This window comes from Gorilla gorilla, chromosome 3, assembly GCF_029281585.2.
Source record: "Gorilla gorilla gorilla isolate KB3781 chromosome 3, NHGRI_mGorGor1-v2.1_pri, whole genome shotgun sequence".
NCBI lineage: Eukaryota > Metazoa > Chordata > Mammalia > Primates > Hominidae > Gorilla > Gorilla gorilla.
In genome coordinates, this window is record NC_073227.2 from 176,736,212 (window position 1) to 176,755,867 (window position 19,656).

The 19,656-nt window shown below is 37.0% G+C and overlaps 1 protein-coding gene across 6 annotated transcripts in view; it reads left to right on the forward strand.

The window, feature by feature from the left end:
* Positions 1–19,656, forward strand: part of GUCY1A1 (guanylate cyclase 1 soluble subunit alpha 1) — a 65,069-nt gene that overhangs the window by 11,986 nt on the left and 33,427 nt on the right. For 4 of the 6 annotated variants that reach the window (XM_004040540.5, XM_063705619.1, XM_004040543.5 and 1 more), the window contains exon 2: positions 17,560–17,926. In XM_004040540.5, the coding sequence (XP_004040588.2) occupies positions 17,672–17,926 (255 nt within the window). In that variant the 5' untranslated portion in view covers positions 17,560–17,671. The remainder of the gene's footprint in view (positions 1–17,559; positions 17,927–19,656) is intronic. The other 2 variants (XM_019025840.4, XM_019025837.4) reach the window with 2 other exon arrangements.

Here is a 19,656-nt window from a genome sequence, read left to right on the forward strand (position 1 = left end):
ATGTTGGATAATTTATTTACAAAAGAGGTTTATTTGGCTCAATGTTCTGCAGGCTGTGCAGGAAGCATGGCACCAGCATTTGCTTCCAGTGAGAGCATGAGGCTGCTTCCACTCATGGCAGAAGGTGAAGGGGAGCCAGCGTGTGCAGAGATTACTGAGACAGAGAGGAGATGCCAGGCTTTTGTGTAACAGCCAGCTCTTGAAGGAACTAGTAGAGCAAGAACTCACTGGCTATCATGAGAACGGTGCCAAGTCATTCATGAGGGATCTGCCCAATGACTCAAACATCTCCCATTTCACTCCACATTCAACACTGAAGATTAGATTTCAACATAAGGTTTGGAAGGTTCGAATATCCAAACCATGGCATGGTCCATTAAGATTTAATTTTTGTATATGGTGTGATGTGTGGATAAAAGTTTATTTCTATTTCTATATGGATTTCCAGTTGTTCCAGTGGCATTTTTATTAAAAAACAAACAAACATACTTTCTTTCCTGATTTTATTGCCTTGACACCTTTGTTGTAAACACAACTGTGGCTCTCTATCTCATTGATCTCTGTGTCAGTCCTTTCAAACTGATACCTCACTTTCTTGATTACTTTAACTTTTTAAGTTTTGAAGCAGGTATATAAGTCCTTCAGTGCTATTTTTTCTTCTTTAATATTAATTTGGCTATCCTATGTCATCAATGAAATCTTAGCCTCATTTTGTCAATTTTTACTAAAATGATGGCTGGGATGTTGATTGGAATTGCATTGAATCTATAAACCAGTTTAGAGAAAATTTGTACCTTAACAATGTTATACATGGTACATATCTCTCCATATATTTAGACCTTCCTTAATTTATCTCGTGAATGTTCGTAATTTTCAGTGTAAAAGTCTTGTAAGCCTTTGGTTAGATTTATTGCTAAGTATTTTGTATTTATTAACAGTATCATCAATGAGTTTTTAAAATAATTATTTTCCAGTATTTGTGGCTAGTACAGAAGTTATAATGGAATTTTGTGTATCAGTCTTGTATTCTGAAACATTGCTTAATTTACTTCTTAGTTCTAGTTATTTTGTATATCCATTGGGAATTCCTACATGAACAATTTTAAGTATATATGTGTGTGTGTGTGTGTGCACGTGCATGTGTATGATCCTTGAACAACACAGGGGTTAGGGGCACTGACACTCCTGCACAGTCAACAATCCACATAAAAGTTTTGACTCCTCAAAAACTTAACTACTAATAGCTTACTGGTGACTGGAAGCTTTACCGATAAAATAAACAGTTGATTGACATGTATTATATACTGTATTCTTAAAATAAAGTAAGCTAGAGAAAAGAAAATGTTACAAAGAAAATCATAAAGGAAGAGAAAATATATTTACCATTTATTAAGTGCAAGTGGGTCATTATAAAAAATCTTCACCCTCGTTGTCTTCATTTTGAGCAGGAGGAGGAAGAAGAACATAAGGGGTTGGTTTTGCTACATCTGGGATGGCAGAGGCAGAAGAAAATCTGCATATGAGTGGACCCATGGAGTTTGAATCTGTGTTGTTCAAGGGTCGATTGGATACACACACACACATGTGCACATAAACCTGCAACCTTTTGGTTTTTTGTTTAACTGATTGCAATGGCTAGGACCTAACTTCTGTACAATATTGATTAGAAGTGGTGAGAGCAGGCATCTTTGCTTGGTCCTGAATAATAGTGGGAAAGTGTTCAGTCTTTCATCATCAAGTATGACTCAATAATTATAGTTTTCATAGATGCTTTCTGATGGGTTAAAAAAATTGTGATTGCATAGCTTGTCTCACTTGTCCTCATTATTAGGGTTGGAGTGGGAGTCTCTTGTGACTTTCTGCAATTTAACCAGAAGTCAAAGACCCTGTACTTTGAGCTAATTTTTGTGCTCTGTGTAGTAAGTATTTCTATTTACAGAAAGCTACAAATATAGGTAACAAAAGAAAAGGATTTCATATCCTCACAATCCTTCTTTCAAACTTGCTGTTTCCCAATCCACGGATCTTAATGTAATCTGTACTCAGTTACAGTGTAGTACTTTATCACTATAACTCCTTATTTTCTTCCACTTTCAGTCTACTATTCTTATTCAAAATTTTGCCTTAAAAGCCATAAACATCTTTCTAATTTAAAAATCAAATGATATTTTCTCAGTCCTCCTTACCCTCTTCAGACTTGTGACATACACTTCTTTTCGAACACGTGTCCTCTTTCATATTCATTCTCATTATACTTTTCTAATTGCTGCTTCTCTGTCATAGTCATAATACTTTCTCCAGTCCTTAAACGTGAGGATTCCCTGGAGTTCTAAATTTGGTTATCTTCTCTCTATATATGTAGCCTCTTGATCTTAAACAGTTTTAGTTAAACTCCTGACTATAATGGTTTCTGCTATGGGGAGGAGCACAAATTCATCTCTAATCTGTTACACATTTCTGAAGTAAATACTCCGATTTTCAAAAGCACTTCCACCCTAGATTCCCTGCTAACAGTTCAAGATCCATGTATCTAAAACAAATTCAACATCCTTTCTCTCAGGCCTACTGCTCTGCTTCTGTTACCTGTTTCCATGAACGGCGCTATATCTTTCTACACAAAACTTCAGAGTCATTCTATTCCTCAGATCTAGTGAGTTGCCACATCATGCCAACTTTAATTTTATAATATCTCTAGTAGCCATCTTTTCCTGCCTCTTTCCCACAATTTCCTTCATTTCTTGCTTTCACTTACACTGTTCTTTCTCTGTGGCGTGCCCCTTGCCAAAATCTTAATTTTCAGAACTTAGTCATTTAAAAAAATAAGCTCAAATTGTGTACATTCCAAGAAGGCTTCCCTGATGATTCTTTTGCCACCACCGCCTAAATCTGATATTTCTTATAAACAGTTTTAACTCTCTATCTTTACTTATTCTCGCTTTTTATTGTAGCCATTAGCTATTTAATAAAATTTCTTATATACACATAAGAAAATTCGACTGGGCACGGTGGCTCATGCCTGTAATTCCAGCACTTTGGGAGGCTGAGCGGGGCGGATCACGAGGTTAGGAGTTCGAGCCTGACCAACATGGTGAAACCCTGTCTCTACTAAAAATACAAAAACATTGGCTGGGCATGGTGGTGTGTGTCTGTAATCCCAACTACACAGGAGGCTGAGGCCGGAGAATCCCTTGAAACCGGGAGGTGGAGGTTGCAGTGAGCCGAGATCACGCCACTGCACTCCAGCCTGGGCAATAGAGTGAGACTCCATCTCAAAAGAAAAAAAAAAGAAAAGAAAATTCAGTGTGTGTGTGTGTATATATACCCGACTCACATCAGGCTTTGAAGAAAATTAAAGAAAGGAATATTTTTGTCCTTTTATGAAACAGTAAATTTTGATTGAATTATAAATGGATTTACTGACAACTCATTTTAAAATTTATTTCCAATAAGCAAGACATTTTAGAAACTCTGATTTAGCTTTCTTTTATTTGTATTTTATGTTTTTTCTGGTTCATGTTTTGCCCCCTATATTGATTATAGCTAATAGCCTAATATTAATATATTTTATTGAGATTAGTTAATATTAATTGAGTGGCCAAATGATGGTTGATTCTGTGCTAAGTGTTTCTGATAAGGCAGTCAAGTATAGAAACATGGATGGCTTTTCATTTAGCTGATTTCACAGCAAAGTGCAAAAGGAGGATAGGAAATTACATGAGCATTGCTGATTTCTTTATCAAGCACAGACCTTGGAAATGCATAAACTCTATATATAGTGAGATTTCACTTTTTCTGAAAAAAGTTGAAAAACAACACTAATAATAAGTAAAATAGAAAAAGAGAATATATAGGAGAACAAAAAAAAATGGCTTGTCAAATTGTGTGTCATTTACATAGGTGTGTTTGTGTCTTCACATACAAAGAATCCAGGGAAAATAAATGGAAAAAATTGAATAAATTTGATAATCACAATTTAGTTAGCCTATCTATGTCACTTCCGTGTTTATACCAGATGACTCAGAGCCAGTAGTTCTTTCAATTTCAGCAGAAAATAATTATTGGCAGTCCCAAAGTTGGATAAACTGTGACCTGCATTGGCTGGTTTGATTAAGGCTGGAAAATAGCAAACTTGATTAAGTGACAAAGACAAGATAATGAGGAAAGTTATTTAGAAAATGTGTTTAGAGATTTGAAAAGGGACTAAAAGATAGTTTCTCAAGAAAGTGCAAAAGAAGATGAGAAAATTATGAAAAAGAGTCTGGGGCAACATTTTAGGAACTGTAGACAGTCAAAGCAATTTTATAATGCATGTTAATATTAGCATGATGTATAGACGAAAGGTAATCTTCTGATTGGTCTGAGATGAAGTAGTTATGTTAACCCTCAAAAGATGATGAAGTGTGAAATTTGAATTCAGATAAGTAAGTTTTCAAGTTTTCTCAAAGTATTCCCTGCAGTGGCTGGTGGTCCTCAAAGAAAGGAGGGCTTCTCAGCATTTTCAGTAGAGGAGGTCATCAGGGTATATTGGGTGAACTCAATACACCTATACACCTCCTGAGCTTTGGGGTTTGAGCCACATCACTGAAGTCTGCACTCTGTCATCTGCAAATGGAAGGGACTGCAATAAATAATCTCTAACTCCTCTTCCAGTTCTAAACTCCTATTATGCAAATGACTCTGTCTTTATATTGACTTTTATGTAAGAGGTACTGAAATGAATAGGAAAAATTGTTTGGTATTTCTTTAAATTTTCTCTATTTTGAATCAATTAGATGGCAGAGGCATTAAAAGAATATAGTTGTGGGTTTGGATTTAATGGGAAAAGACTCAGCCTTTCTCAATATGGACTTTGCAAGCATCCAAATGTATACCTGCAAAGTATATGTTCAGAAGTCCAAATTCATTTCTGGTAATGATTCTTCTAAACTAATCATTATGTAAAAACTTGGCAGAATTGAGTTTGTGTTGGAATTTGCCACATGTCTTTTGCTAACCTGATTCCAGCATAAGCATCAAGGATCTGTGTCCCAGTGTTATGACAAAAGTTCATTTCCTGTCTTAAGAATCAGAAAGAGCTTTACTGCTGGTCGGAAAACTAGAAAAGGTACCTGACTGCCCATCAATTACTAATACCTTAGTAGCCTGGTCCCCTGGGCCACCTCCAAAGAAACATCTGCTGAGTCTCCAGGCCTCTAATCTCACACTTAACTTCACTTTTATGAGCCTTTTTTCTGGGGTCATAAAAGAAAATTTCTCTGAGAAACGTACTTTGCCAAAGTTTATCCCTTGGCTTTGTTGTAAAGATCCTTTAAATGTGGCAGAGACACCAACAGCCTTTTTAGCTGCCTTTCAATTCTTCTCTGATGCCTAAAACTAGAGAGGCTCAAAGTGAAGTTTTCAAAGGGAGTTTCCTTAGAGTTCACTGGGACCCTGAAAGCATCTCTCATGCCTTCATTTTGGGAATATCTAAACTTCATTACCTTAATTGACATGCCCAACAACCTGATCTTTCATTTTATTCTTTACACTAATTTAACAGATACAGTTTAGTCTTTGTTTTCCCAGATTACATTTTTTAGTAGGGGAACTTGAATAATAATCACCATGATATGTCAAAAGCTCCTGGTTTCTCAAGGCAGCTCCACAGCAGGAGCTCCATAGTTAGATAGGGTTGGGTTCATTTCCTGTTTCTGCCACTCACCAGCTATGGCCAAGGACAAGTTACATGATCGATGTTTCAGATTCTTCTTGTGTAAAAAATACTAAAATACACAAACACACACTCACACACCCTTCCCATAAGATTGTTGTGAAGATTAAATAAGATAATGTATGTGATGTCCCCAACAGCTCTTTAAAGCAGGAGTCAGTCAACAGACCCCATCAAGGACAAGGTAGTAGCTACTTAAGGCTTTGCCAGTCATGTGACCTCCATAGCAGTTACTCAACTGCACAGTTTGAACACAGTAGCCATAGGCAGTGCATAAATGAGTGGGTGTGGTTGTGCTCCAATAAAAGTTTATTTATGGACATAGAAATTTAGGTCTCATATAATGCTCATGTATCACTGAGCTCCTGGTGTTCTCCTGCATGGCAGCTTAGCTTTGTCTGACCCTCTCAGCCCTGCTCCAGCTTCCGCAGCTCCTCCACCGCCTGAACCTCCTCCATTGATACATCTGTTCTTGTTCTCCTTGCGTTTTTGTTTTTGTTTTTGTTTTTTTTCTCTTTGCTGTTCTTTCTGTAGCCAGGCCTACACTTCTCCATTAATGTGTTCTTGATTAGGTTTCGTAAGATTCTATCTCCGGCGTTGCATAGATGTCTTAATTTTTCATAGCTGCATAAGTTTCTGGTCCTTTCTCTCAAAGAGCTTGGAAAAATTTCCAAAGGCAGGATTAGAAGAACTGTGAGAGTCACTAGTGTCTCTTATTCCAGAATCTTCTTTCCAAATATGACAAGTTAGAGTCCAGCCAGTTTGTCTTTCCCCTACCATTCGGTGAGTTCTGTACTCACAAGGTCACTCATTCCTTCCCATCAAGGATGAGTTGACCTTGGTATCTCCTCATTGCTCAGAAAGGTAATTCAAGTGTTCCACAGGTCAATCCCAGAGACACTTCACTTTTGTCAGGAATCCCTGTGTCTCTTACTTTAACTGGACTCTGGGTGACCTATCTTGTTTGCACAAATATCTTAAAGTGAACATGCCAATTAGTGTCTCACCTCTACCTGCTCACAACCTAAACCTTTCCACCAAACTAACATTGAGAAAGTAAGTAGATAAAAGAATTATTGGCCAGGCGCGATGGCTCATACCTGTAATCCCAACAGTTTGGCAGGCCAAGGCGGGTGGATTGCCTGAGTTCAAGAGTTCGTGACCAGCCTGGGCAACACGGTGAAACCTAGTCTCTACTAAAATACAAAAAAAAAAAATTAGCCGGGCGTGGTGGCGTGCACCTGTTGTCCCAGCTACTCAGGAGGCTGAAGCAGGAGAATGACTTGAACCCGGGAGGCAGAGGTTGCAGTGAGCCAGGAGTGTGCCACTGCACTCCAGCCTGGGCTACAGAACGAGACTCCGTCTCAGAAAAAAGAATTATCACTGAATCCATATTTAGAAGAACAGTTAGCTTATAAAAGCAATAATTAGAGACAAGATTCCTTGTATAACAAACACTAATCATTTCCCAATATGGCATTCTGGGAAAATAAAATCAGATACCACAGGATTTCTATTTAAGTTTGGTTGTTATGAGATTTTGTTTTGTTTTCAAATTTCCACATTGGGAATAATATGAATTAATAAAAAATAGTGAGTAGTGCAATGGCATAAGGCTTGCTTGATTTATAAAATAGTTTTGGCTTAACGAGTAGCAAATGAGGTTTAAAATTCAACATAGTCACCCAATTTTTATATTCTAATATTTCATTAAAGGAATTAGACATGCAACTTATTATGTAATATAATTACATAAGATAAAACCAAAATAGAATCTTTCTGCTCTAAGCTGTGCTGCAAATTCTATTATTTTTTAGTTCAATAAAAAGAACTATTGACTTAGATATAACTTTCTTGGTATATTCTCTAATGCTCGTCAAGAAAAGATTGCTTTCTATATTTGTAGGATAATGAGCATTGGATATATTATCAGAGTTCCCTTAAACAAGTTTTGATGCATGAAAAAAATGGTTTCATAAGTATAAAACATTAAGGAATCTTTCTGAGAAGACAGAATAAAATTGTCAATCATTTATTTAATAACTTATGTCAGCACAATTTTCTTGTAGTATGCAATGAGCATTTACATTTGGTTGTATGTACCAAAAAAAAATTTTAGGGCTGCTCCGAAGTTATAAAGGAGACACTGATCATTTTTTTCCTGTTATAAAAAGTTGCCTAGAGCTCTAGTAGAAGAAGCATCACAGCTTTCGTAAGGCAGGTGACTGAAGACTTGATCCAAGACTGGACTTTTATCTTTTTTTAAAAAATTATGGACCTATGGATGCTAGGCAAGACCAGGCACTTTATATATATTATTCCAAATTCTTAATTTGAATCTGTTACATCATGACTTTACCATTTTATGTGTGAAATAACAGAATTCATGAAGTTATGAAACTTGTCCAATGTCACACTACCACTGAGTAGCATTTGTGATAGTCAACATGTATTCCTCCCATACTGGGTGGCAGTGCTTTTCTAAGTGCTTTCTATTTCTTGCTTTGTTTAATCTCACAACACATTTATGAGATAGTTGCTATTATTATCCTTATTTTTCAGATGAAGAAAATTGAGGTGAAGTTCAGTTAAGAACTTCACTAATGTCACAGAGCTAGCACATGGTAGACGCAGGGAGCAAACACAGGCCATCTGTTCATGTAGCCTAAGCTTTTAACTGCTACGCCAACTCCACTGCCTCAGGGAACAACTGGGCATGGCACCTACATTTATGTGAACCCAACCCTCCAAATTATGAAGTCTCTGTCATGCTAATTATCTGCATGAGACATGAGACATCAGGCACTTAAAAACTCACCATTACAGGGCCGGGTGCGGTGGCTCACATCTGTAATCCCAGCACTTTGGGAGGCCGAAGTGGGCGGATCACGAGGTTAGGAGATCGAGACCATCCTGGCTGACACAGTGAAACCCCGTCTCTATTAAAAATACAAAAAAAAAAAAAAAAATAGCCTGGCGTGGTGGCGGGCGCCTGTAGTCCCAGCTGCTTGGGAGGCTGAGGCAGGAGAATGGCGTGAACCCGGGAGGTGGAGCGTGCAGTAAGCCGAGATCGCACCACTGCACTCCAGCCTGGGCGACAGAGCGAGACTCCTCAAACAAACAAACAAACAAACAAACAAAAAAACTCATCATTACAGAAGAGGGAAAATAAGGGTGTGTGTGTGTAAGTATGTATGTGTGTGTGTGTGTTTATGTATGTCTATGACATCAAGGATGTAGAGGTTTTACTTTACTTCCAGGCCTTCCTGCCTGACCAAAATTTAAAAGAGGAGAAATTATGATGTCATCTAATCATCAAGTTCATTATGTCACCTAAAAGAAATCTATCAATTAGCCCAATTATTTAATCAAGGATTTGTTTTCACTTTAAAAGTTTCATCAGATTATTTTACCTAAATTATAATGTACTCTGTGGAGTCTCAGAGAATGTGATCTTGTTGAGTGTTTCTTCCAGGTTGGTAGGTTGGCTTTTCACCTTATATGCAAATTTAAATCAAACATTGATTAGTGTAGAAGTATTTCTGATATAACACAGTATAGATGTTCTTGGAAAACCTCATATGCTTCAAAACTGTGCACTAAAAATAAAAGGACTTAGGGAAAAAATGTGTTTGAGTGAAATCACTCAATGCTTACGAGCACTAACAAAAGCAAAAAAAACCAAAAAAAACAAAATCCCCAAAATATAATTTAGTTAAAAGATATATTGAATTCTAATGAATACTGCACCTCAGCAATAGTAGGCCTTGACCTAAGGGGAAAAAAGTGAAAGTAGTTGGTAGGAAAGAACTATAAGATAGCCTTGAGTCTGCTGAGTTATGGAGACAAGAGAAAAATACAGGCAAATTGTGCAACAGTACTTCTACGACACAGCATATGGTCAGACTGGGCTAAGAGGAAGAATGGGGAGCAAAGGGGATCTAGCATGCCTGCCATTTTATCCTGACATTATTTCCCTAGCGATAGATGTGCCTGAGCTAATTGACATTCCTGAAATGTACAGTACTTATTTGAAAACAGATAAAAACAAAATGGCTTTTTACAGAGTAAAAAGGAATTACATTTCTTCCTTAACTCATTTCATAATCATTACTATATTTTCAGTAAGTATATTTTAAAGTGACTAAGTCTCTGAGAGGAACTATTTTAGCAATGTAACTATGATAAGAATCATAGAAAAAGATGCAAGAAATTTTTTTATATATTTTAGGGAAAAATGGTTGAAAAGTTTATCTGATTTCCTCATGATCAGCATGAGGCATCATAAGTAGTGATGATACTTAATTTGAAGATGTTTAACTGCATGTATTCAAATTGTAGTCATCACGCGGGAGAGTTTTTAAAATATATTTTAGGATTTATAATCCTAAAGGTTTTTCTCTTAAATTAGTTATAAAACATTCTGTAAATACTTTGATAAAAACTGAGAAACAAAATGTGTTGTCTTTAGAGTTAACCTCTCTGTTTTGGGAGAATCATCAGTATGGGCTCTTGAGTTACAAAAATTTAAGGTAAGCATCCTCCTCTTTAAAAATAGCTTGAGACAGCTCACACTTACATGTAGATGCAGTCCGTTAGGAAGGTAAATGCCCTACTCAGTAATAGAAATTAGAGTGAACAATTACTGGGCTTTTGAACAAAGAGAAATTGCTTCCCAAAATGAGATTTTAACAGGAGAATTGGAGTAACCTAACTCCCACAAGCTGTTATATAATAATATTAGAAATCCAAGCTCTAGGCTTGGTTAAGATTGAATAACCAGAGTCATGGGAAATGTATTATGGACTATTTTGATTGAGCACTATGGTCCCTAGAGTTTTTCCTTGGCTGGGATATTGAGAAGTAAAGTCAGAGGAATGTGTCTTCCCTCTGCTTTGGCCCCCACACCCAGTCAGTATCCCAGGCCTGCGGATTCTCTCTCAGAATTACTTCTGCAATTGATTCATTTTTTCCCCCCAGGGTCCTGTTTTTGCCCAACCCAGATCTACCATCTGTCCTACTCTGACCCATTTTTCATTCTACATTCCAAATAATCTTCTAAAAATGCAGTCTAATTCACTTACTCTCTTGCTTATTAGTTATTTAGTTGATTGCCCTTAGAATAGAGTATTATTTTGTTTAATGCAGTTTGTAGAACTCTGCAAAATCCTGACCTCTGCCTATTTTGTCTCTCACCACAATTACCTTGCTCTCTCTTAACCTCATTCATGCCTTTGCTACACTGGAATTACTTCTGTTCCTAGAACATTGGCTCCCAAGCATGCTGTTCTTTCTGGAACTCTCTTGGCCTGACCCAGCTCAGATGTTTCTGAGAGGACTAGGTTCAGATCTCTGATTTACATTCCCAGAGCACTATATCCCTCCCCTTTTTGCAGCAGAGGCCACCCTTGGAACTTGGAACATCAGAAATAGTTTTCCTTCTGGACTGTAAGTTCTTGAGAGCAAGGGGTGTTCTTTACACATCACTCTGACCTTGTGTCTAGAAAAATGCCTGGCACAGAGCAAGACCTTCGTAAATATTTGTTGAATAGGAAGAAAAATGAACAAGTGCATGAATGCGTGAATGATGTAGAAGACAGTCCAGTGATACCAAAGAATCTATTGGAATCAAAATTATTAAAAAGAAAATGCAGATGAATGGAGAATTTATGTTAAAAGCCAAAAGAGTCTTGAGCTTTGACTTTTAGGCATCATCAAATTTAATAAAGAGATATCAGTAACATACTAAAGCAAAAGCCAGACGGTTTTAAACTTAAGAATAAATATTGCGGCATTATTCACAATAGCAAAGACTTGGAACCAACACAAATGTCCAACAATGATAGACTGGATTAAGAAAATGTGGCACATATACACCATGGAATACTATGCAGCCATAAAAAATGATGAGTTCATGTCCTTTGTAGGGACATGGAGGAAATTGGAAACCATCATTCTCAGTAAACTATCACAAGAACAAAAAACCAAACACCGCATATTCTTACTCATAGGTGGGAATTGAACAATGAGATCACATGGACACAGGAAGGGGAATATCACACTCTGGGGACTGTTGTGGGGTGGGGGGAGGGGGGAGGGATAGCATTGGGAGATATACCTGATGCTAGATGACGAGTTAGTGGGTGCAGCGCACCAGAATGGCACATGTATACATATGTAACTAACCTGCACAATGTGCACATGTACCCTAAAACTTAAAGTATAATAAAAAAAAAGAAAAAAAAAGAATAAATATGATGTAAGGAAATGAACACAGCCCATAAAGCCAACCTTTCAAAAAGAGTAATAATAAAGGGAGAATGGTAGTGCTAGAGAGGAATAATGGGATGAAGGAGTCTGAGATTTGTCTCTTTTTAACTTTGTGGCAGAGAGAATTGGACATGCTCACCAATTTTTCTACTACTTTGTCCTGCTTTCCTGATATACCACAGGGAAAGTTCTATAAACATTTCCTACTACAAAGTGAAAAGAAACCTATTTTAAAAGACTGGTTTATGGGATTTTATGTAATATTTTTCAATTTTTGAGAAAGGAAAACTTTCTAAGTTTTCAGTCTACCTGAAAATTAAGCCTTTTTCCTTATTTATGAAAATAGTTGTTACAATTTGTACTGAAGTATACAAACTTTATCCTTACTAAGGCAATTTGCTTTTAAGTTTTCTCCTCCTTTTGGCTACTCTTAAAAATCTGGACTTTCAAGTTTAATCTTAAAAAGCTCATATTTTTTTAATCACAGATATTGGCATGTGCAGGTACCAGGTGTGATGGTAGACATTTGATACAGCTAATTGCTTTTGTGATGGATACATAATTTTTAGGCTTGCCTCTTCCCTGTAACTTTTTTCGATTTTTTTATTATTTATTTATTTCAACTTTTACTTTAAGTTTAGGGGTACAAGTGCAGTTTGTTACATAAGTAAACTTGTGTCATGGGAGTTTGTTGCACAGATTATTTCATCAGCCAGGTTTTAAGCCTAGTACCCATTAGTTATTTTTCTTGATCCCCTCCCTCCTTTCACCCTTTATGGTCCAAAAGGCCCCAGTGAGTGTTGTTCCCCTCTATGTGTCCATGCGTTCTCATTGTTTAGCTCCCACTTATAAGTGAGAACATGCGGTGTTTGGTTTTCTGTTCCTGGGTTAGTTTGCCCAGGATAATGGCCTCCAGCTCCATCCATCTTCCTGCAAAGGACATGATCTCATTCTTTTTTATAACTACATATTATTCCATGGTGTATATGTACGACATTTTCTTTATCCAGTTTATCATTGATGGGCAATTAGGTTGATTCCATGTTTTACTATTGTGAATAGTGTTCCAACAAACATACGTGTGCATGTGTCTTTATAATAGAATGATTTATATTCTTTTGCGTATATACCTAGTAGTAGGATTGCTGGGTCAAATGGTATTTCTGTCTTTAGGTCTTTGAGGAATTGCCACACTCTCTTCCACAATGGCTGAAGTAATTTACACTCCCACGAAGAGTGTAAATTAAAAAGCATTCCTTTTTCTCCACAACCTTCTCAGCATCTGTTATTTTTTGACTTTGTAATAATAGCCATTCTGACTGGTGTTAGATGGTATCTCATTGTGGTTTTTGATTTGCATTTCTCTAATGAGCAGTGATGTTGAGCTTCTTTTCATATGATTGTTGGTCACATGTATGCCTTCTTTTGAAAAGTGTGTTTTTCTAACTTTTCATCTGCTCCTTAAGACCTGCTTTTGGAGAAAAGTGTATCAGTGCCAGAGAGTGTGGTAAGGGGTGTTTTCCTTACATGATATTGTTACATGTCTACATGATCTTGTTACATGTAGTAAACAAGATGTTCATGCTTAATTGAATTCTAGGATGGGCATGGTGGCTCACGTCTGTAATCCCAGTGCTTTGGGAGACTGAGGCACGTGGATCACTTGAGGTCAGGAGTTCGAGACCAGCCTGGCCAGCATGGCGAAACCCCATCTCTACTAAAAATACAAAAATTAGCTGGGCATGGTGGCTGCCACATGTAATCCCAGCTACTTGGGAGGCTGAGGCAGAAGAATTGCTTGAGCCCAGGAGGCGGAGGTTTCAGTGATCCAAGATCATGCCACTGCACTCCAGCCTGGGCGACAGAGTGAGACTCTGTCTCAAAAAAAAAAAAAAAAAAAAAAAAGTTCATGCTTCATTAAATTTTAAATTCTAGAGTTTAAATGATTGAGGGTTGCCTTACTTGCACAATAATCTGTCCCTGTTATTAATACTAAGCCAGTAGCTGGGTCATTATTCTCACCACGGCAAAGTTAATCACTCACAAGTAAAAAGAGAGCGAGCATTAAGTTTATTTGGAGGCTGTTTAATTATCAACTTTTGGAATGAGAAGTACCTCTTCAAAGTTTCTGAGAACATATTATTCCACTTCTTGCCAAGGCCTGTCGCCAAATTTATTATTTTAATTTATTTGTTTTTCCCTTACCATGTTACTACCATCTCTACAACCAACTATGTACTGAATTCACCAACTGACCAAACCATTTCTGAAGTTACTGCTAACGTTACCCATAAAAATCATCACTAGTTTAGTTGAGGAACAATCTTTTGCCTGCCAGGAATATTCTGTATTCCTGGCAGGCAAAAGCAAGACAAACAGGTTTCCAAGGTATCAACACTGCGTGCATCTGCTTCATAGTGTAATTTCATCAGTTGAGCAGATGAAGAATGCTAATTAGTTTGTTTATACATATGTAATTTAATGAGACTAAACACTTAACTATCTTAAAGTAAGCACAACTTACTTCCTGTTGGCTGTTTTTGCTTTAATAAAAAACACTGTTTGGCTTATTTCCTGGAAATTATAGTACCGTGCAGTACAGGAAAAGAAATTATTTCAAGGAAGGTTGACTGGTCAATTGTATTCTACTGCAGCTGGATTCGGTAGGAATATAAGAATTAAAATATTGGGCTTGGGTACCAGCGTTGAAATCCAATGTGAATGAGAGAGTTAAGTTTAATGGAAAGATCTATTATAAACTATATTATGGCAAACTTCTAAGTCCAATACTAAAATTCTAATATATACCAGAATAATTTGTTTTAGTAATAATTCTATGCCATCCTCAGACCTAACCTATAATCTTCCATTTCTTATTGTCTTCCTTTTGTTTTTATGTATCCTTTTTTGCTAGTTATTGTAGTTAGATTTTGTATAACTGAAATAGTGGCATTCAGTTAATAAAGCTCTTTTCCCTGAAAATTAATACAAAATAGTGGTACTATTATTTGTATAAATAGTTATTTAGTATTATCTATTACACTGTTTTTGATTACTTTGAAGTTATTCAAAAACTGGATCCCAGCCAGGCACAGTGGCTCATGCCTGTAATTCGAGCACTTTGTGAAGCCAGGGCAGGAGGATTGCTTGAGCCCAGGAGTTAGAGACCAGCCTGGGTAACATAGTGAGACTTTTCTCCACTAATAATAATGAAAAAAACTCTCCAAGCTCCCCAACCCCAACCAAAACTGGACCTGTGTAGGCTGTTATTTTTGGAGAGGAGTGACTAGAGGAGATGAGGAAATAACTTTGCTCCTGTAGTCAAAATTATATTTTAATTAAAATGCTTTAGTTAATATACTCGGTTTTCTACAACCAGGGGTCAGCAAACTACTGGCTATGTTCACAGTCTGCTTTTACAAACAAGGTTGTATTGGAACACACCTGTGCCCATTCATTTGTATATCATCTCTGGCTGGCTTCACACTGCAATGGTAGGGTTGAATACTTGCAATAAAGACCATGTAACCTGCAAAGCTGACAGTATCTATTCTCAGGCCTTTTACAGAAAAGGTTAAAGCACTTTTAAAGCTTAAAGCTGATCACTGATTCGAAGCTTAAATCAGAAGAGAAGTTATTAAACAATAATAGAATTATGTTGAGATGTAGTAAAGACTAAGAAACAAATATTTATTACATTAAGTCCCAAAACAAATGTGGGTAAAATTATTAGATATTTAGGTTTTGTAGAACCTAAGTAATCATTCCCCCTATAGCCATATTACCTTTGGACCACTTCAATAGTCTATTGAGGTAGACCACTTCCATTCTATTCTGGCAGAACAAATTTTCTACTCATAAATGCATAGGATTTTCCTTTTTCCCTTCTTGAAGTTCCATAAATTATATATGAACATAGATTTTGTTTATAACTTTAGGTAACAGAGCCCTGGCAGCTTCTTCTGGCCTGCCAGCATCCATAATCTTCCTCTATACCTAATGTCCCATGACGTCCCATGGGGATCAGATACTGAATTTAGCTTCCTTGTTTGTCCCAGTTCAGAAAATGAGTTGTTCATTGTTCTAAACTTATTAGATGACTTACATGTGACAATTTACAGGCTGTTGCTTATGGGAACATATTAAGGGGATTGAGGAGCATAGAAAATAAAAAAAAACCTAATTGAACTTCAAATCTAAAGATTCAAATATAAGGCTGAATCTTGGATGTTTCAGATACCACTAGCCAATGAGCAGGAAATTATGTTCCTCACTGAATTTTAATATAAATTTGTAAACCATATTTTGAAGATAAAAATCTATTCTTTGTTGATAAACAAAGCCCGATTGTGTAGAAACTGCTCTAATTTAGTAATATTAGTTTGGAGTTATAGAAAACACATTGGCTTTGGAGTCAGCTGAATCTGCATTTGAACCCTGGTTCAGTCATTCTCTAGCATTTCAAATGAGAGAAAACTACCTAAACTTTTGAGCTTCTCACCCATTGGGGATAATAATACCCGTGTTACGTGGTTGCTGTGAGGATTAATTGTAAACATAGAGTTCCCAGCACTGTGTCAGGCACATAGTACTTAGTACATGTGGGGATTAGCAAATATGGGTTCTTTTCCACTCTTTGTTTTTCTTCCCGAAGAGTAGGAAATAGCTGGTAGACCCAGTTAATCAAGATAATTAGTATTGTTGATGAACTGAATTCACAACTTGACAGTTCCAGTAACAAATAGCTAATGATAAATGGGTTGTGAATTGTGAGAGAATTTACAACCACAGCATCAACAAAAACAAAAGTACTGGGGGAAATATGCTGGAATGGCGATGCTTATGATTTCAGTGGGAAGTGGGGTAGTCTTTGACTCACTGCAGTCTAGATTTGGATCCAGAGACCCCTGCAAATCCCATGGTATGTTCTTGGGGATCAGGAGTTCTGATGTTTTTTCATTTTGATGATAATATTTTTAAATTGCTTTACCATTTAAAGTGATAAAATTTTTCTTTTGCCATAATCATCTTCATTGAACTTTTTTTCATTGAACTTTTTTTTTCTAAGTTGGTGTTTCAAATCTGAAAACATGTACTTGGAGATCATTATACATATTGTTTTCCTTTAGGTATTTTTGGAAGCCATTGGTTTTTTACTGTTCTGACTTTTCAGAAAGGAGAGCATAATGAGAATGTAGTAGTACAAGCATTAATAAAACATAAACTTAGATGTGGCTTTTGTCGTAAAACCGTGGTGTTCCACTCTTGTGAAATCAAACTGGACCAGATGAGTATAAAAAATGGAAATCAGTAGTTGATGCTAAGAACATTTTGGAAAAATATATTTTATTTTAAAAGTTAAAATAGTAAGAGGAAGTATTTTGCTAATATTGGGAAATTCACACATATTAAGTAAAGATCTTTGCCAAATGTCCTGCTCATTTTATAATTGGCATTTCCAGCAGAAATTTTTTAACTTGAGAATGACATGACTATTGCTTTTGCTCACCTGTCTTTTTCTGTTTTCATCCGTGCATAAAGTCACTCCTCTTTCTGTTCTGACTTTTTGCTGCCCATAGACATCCCAGTTACCAGTGTCCTTGAATTGATAGTGGCTTCTGTTTGTCAGTCTCATATAAGAACTACAGCTCATCAGGAGGAGATCGCAGCAGGGTAAGAGACACCAACACCATGTTCTGCACGAAGCTCAAGGATCTCAAGATCACAGGAGAGTGTCCTTTCTCCTTACTGGCACCAGGTCAAGTTCCTAACGAGTCTTCAGAGGAGGCAGCAGGAAGCTCAGAGAGCTGCAAAGCAACCGTGCCCATCTGTCAAGACATTCCTGAGAAGAACATACAAGAAAGTCTTCCTCAAAGAAAAACCAGTCGGAGCCGAGTCTATCTTCACACTTTGGCAGAGAGTATTTGCAAACTGATTTTCCCAGAGGTGAGTGCTTGCTCTTTAGATTTTGAAATTGTAATACTTTGAAATTGTAGAAGAATGTTTTTCTAAGGAAAATTTAAACACTTCCTTTCTCACTTTCAGGGCTACAATAAATGTAGAATATTTTCTTGAAACACATAAAAATATTCTTTTAAAGCAATTGTGTTCTTAAGTTGTGTTTTATCTCAAAATGTTTATGATCTTGAATTCTTTTCAAAAGAACACTGCAGTCTGACAAACTTTATGATTCTGGGCAACAGGCTTAATGCCTCTTTACCTCAGCTTCCTTATCCCTAAAATGGAAATAATAGTAGTACCCACCTTCTAGAATTTTAATGAGTTTTAAGTGAAACCATCCATAGCTCTTGCCATAACATAAGCGATCAGTAGTTGCTAGTTATTATCTTAAAATTAAATTCTTCAAAGAATAACTTATTTTCTGCTCAGGTTTTCTCTCCTAGTTTTAAAGAGCATCATACGTCCCCTGCCAATTTCAGAGTTGTGGAAGTCTCCCTTGGCCGCTTGCTCTGATTCTGAAGTTCTGCTCAAACCAGTCTTGACCTTCTCCCTTGGGTCGGAGTCATGAGCCTGTGATTGCCTACATCTGTGTGTTATTAGGTCTCACACTTCTTCATATAGCCCTGCAAGCTGCATAGCATAGTGTCATGTTGAGATCTAGAGCACCTTCTGTCAATCCACCTTGAAGGAAACTTCTGGGAAGAGGACACAGACCTAAATAAATAGAAGAGCAGTTGAAGGTCTTCATGATGTCTTCCTCCCTCTGTCAGTCTTCATAGTTTTATGTAGATTTGCTTAACCTATGAATTTGGCTGGACATTGACTTAATCAGACACCAGCTAACATAATACATTGATAATTTTTAATTGACTCAATACCAACCCTCTCCTGTGTGCAAAGCACCAAAGAAACACAGACTGGCTGATTTTCAGAACTGAAAGGAATTTCACAGATAATCTTGTTTCACTCCCAGGAAGTGCTAGGGAAGTTCAGTGACTTGACCAAAATTACACAGCTTTCAAAGGGTAGAGCAATTAATTCCTGCTGTAAACAGTCCAGGCTGGAATGACTGAGAAAGAAGAAATTGAAGTTTGAAAGATGGATAAATTAGACTTAGCAGAAAGTTGAGGGAGTTTATTTCAGATATAATATTAACACAATAGTACTTTGGCAGATAACCTTTGAAATGGAAATGTTTAATTATTCTTACCACACTCTAGTTGCTAGACAGCCAGCATTGGCTAGGATAAGGGATATAGCCCTCCTCAGGGAGTTGGTTTGTGGCACAGTCTGGGAAACAATCGGTGCTCTCATTTCCAAGGACAGAGTGAAATGAACAGAAATGAACCGAAGGTGATGATGAGGAAGCTGAGATAGCTTCTGTGTTTTCCCTGAATCCTGTCCTTACTATGTTGGCTTTATCATTTTGTTTGGTAAATTTTGAATTTCTGCAATGGAAGTCATACACATATTGGACTCTTTTTTAAAAAACATTATGGTTCACCTCCAGCCTGGGCAACAGAGCGAGACTCTGTCTCAACAACAACAACAAAAAAATTCTGGTTCACTTGATGGTGCCACCAAAAGTTCCACAGGCTTCCTTCACTCTTTTTCATTCATTCTTCTTTTCGCCCTTCTGGCTGAATAACTTCAAATGACCTCTCTTGAATTTGCTGATTCTTTGGCTTAAGTCTGCTGTTAATGCTTTCCATTGA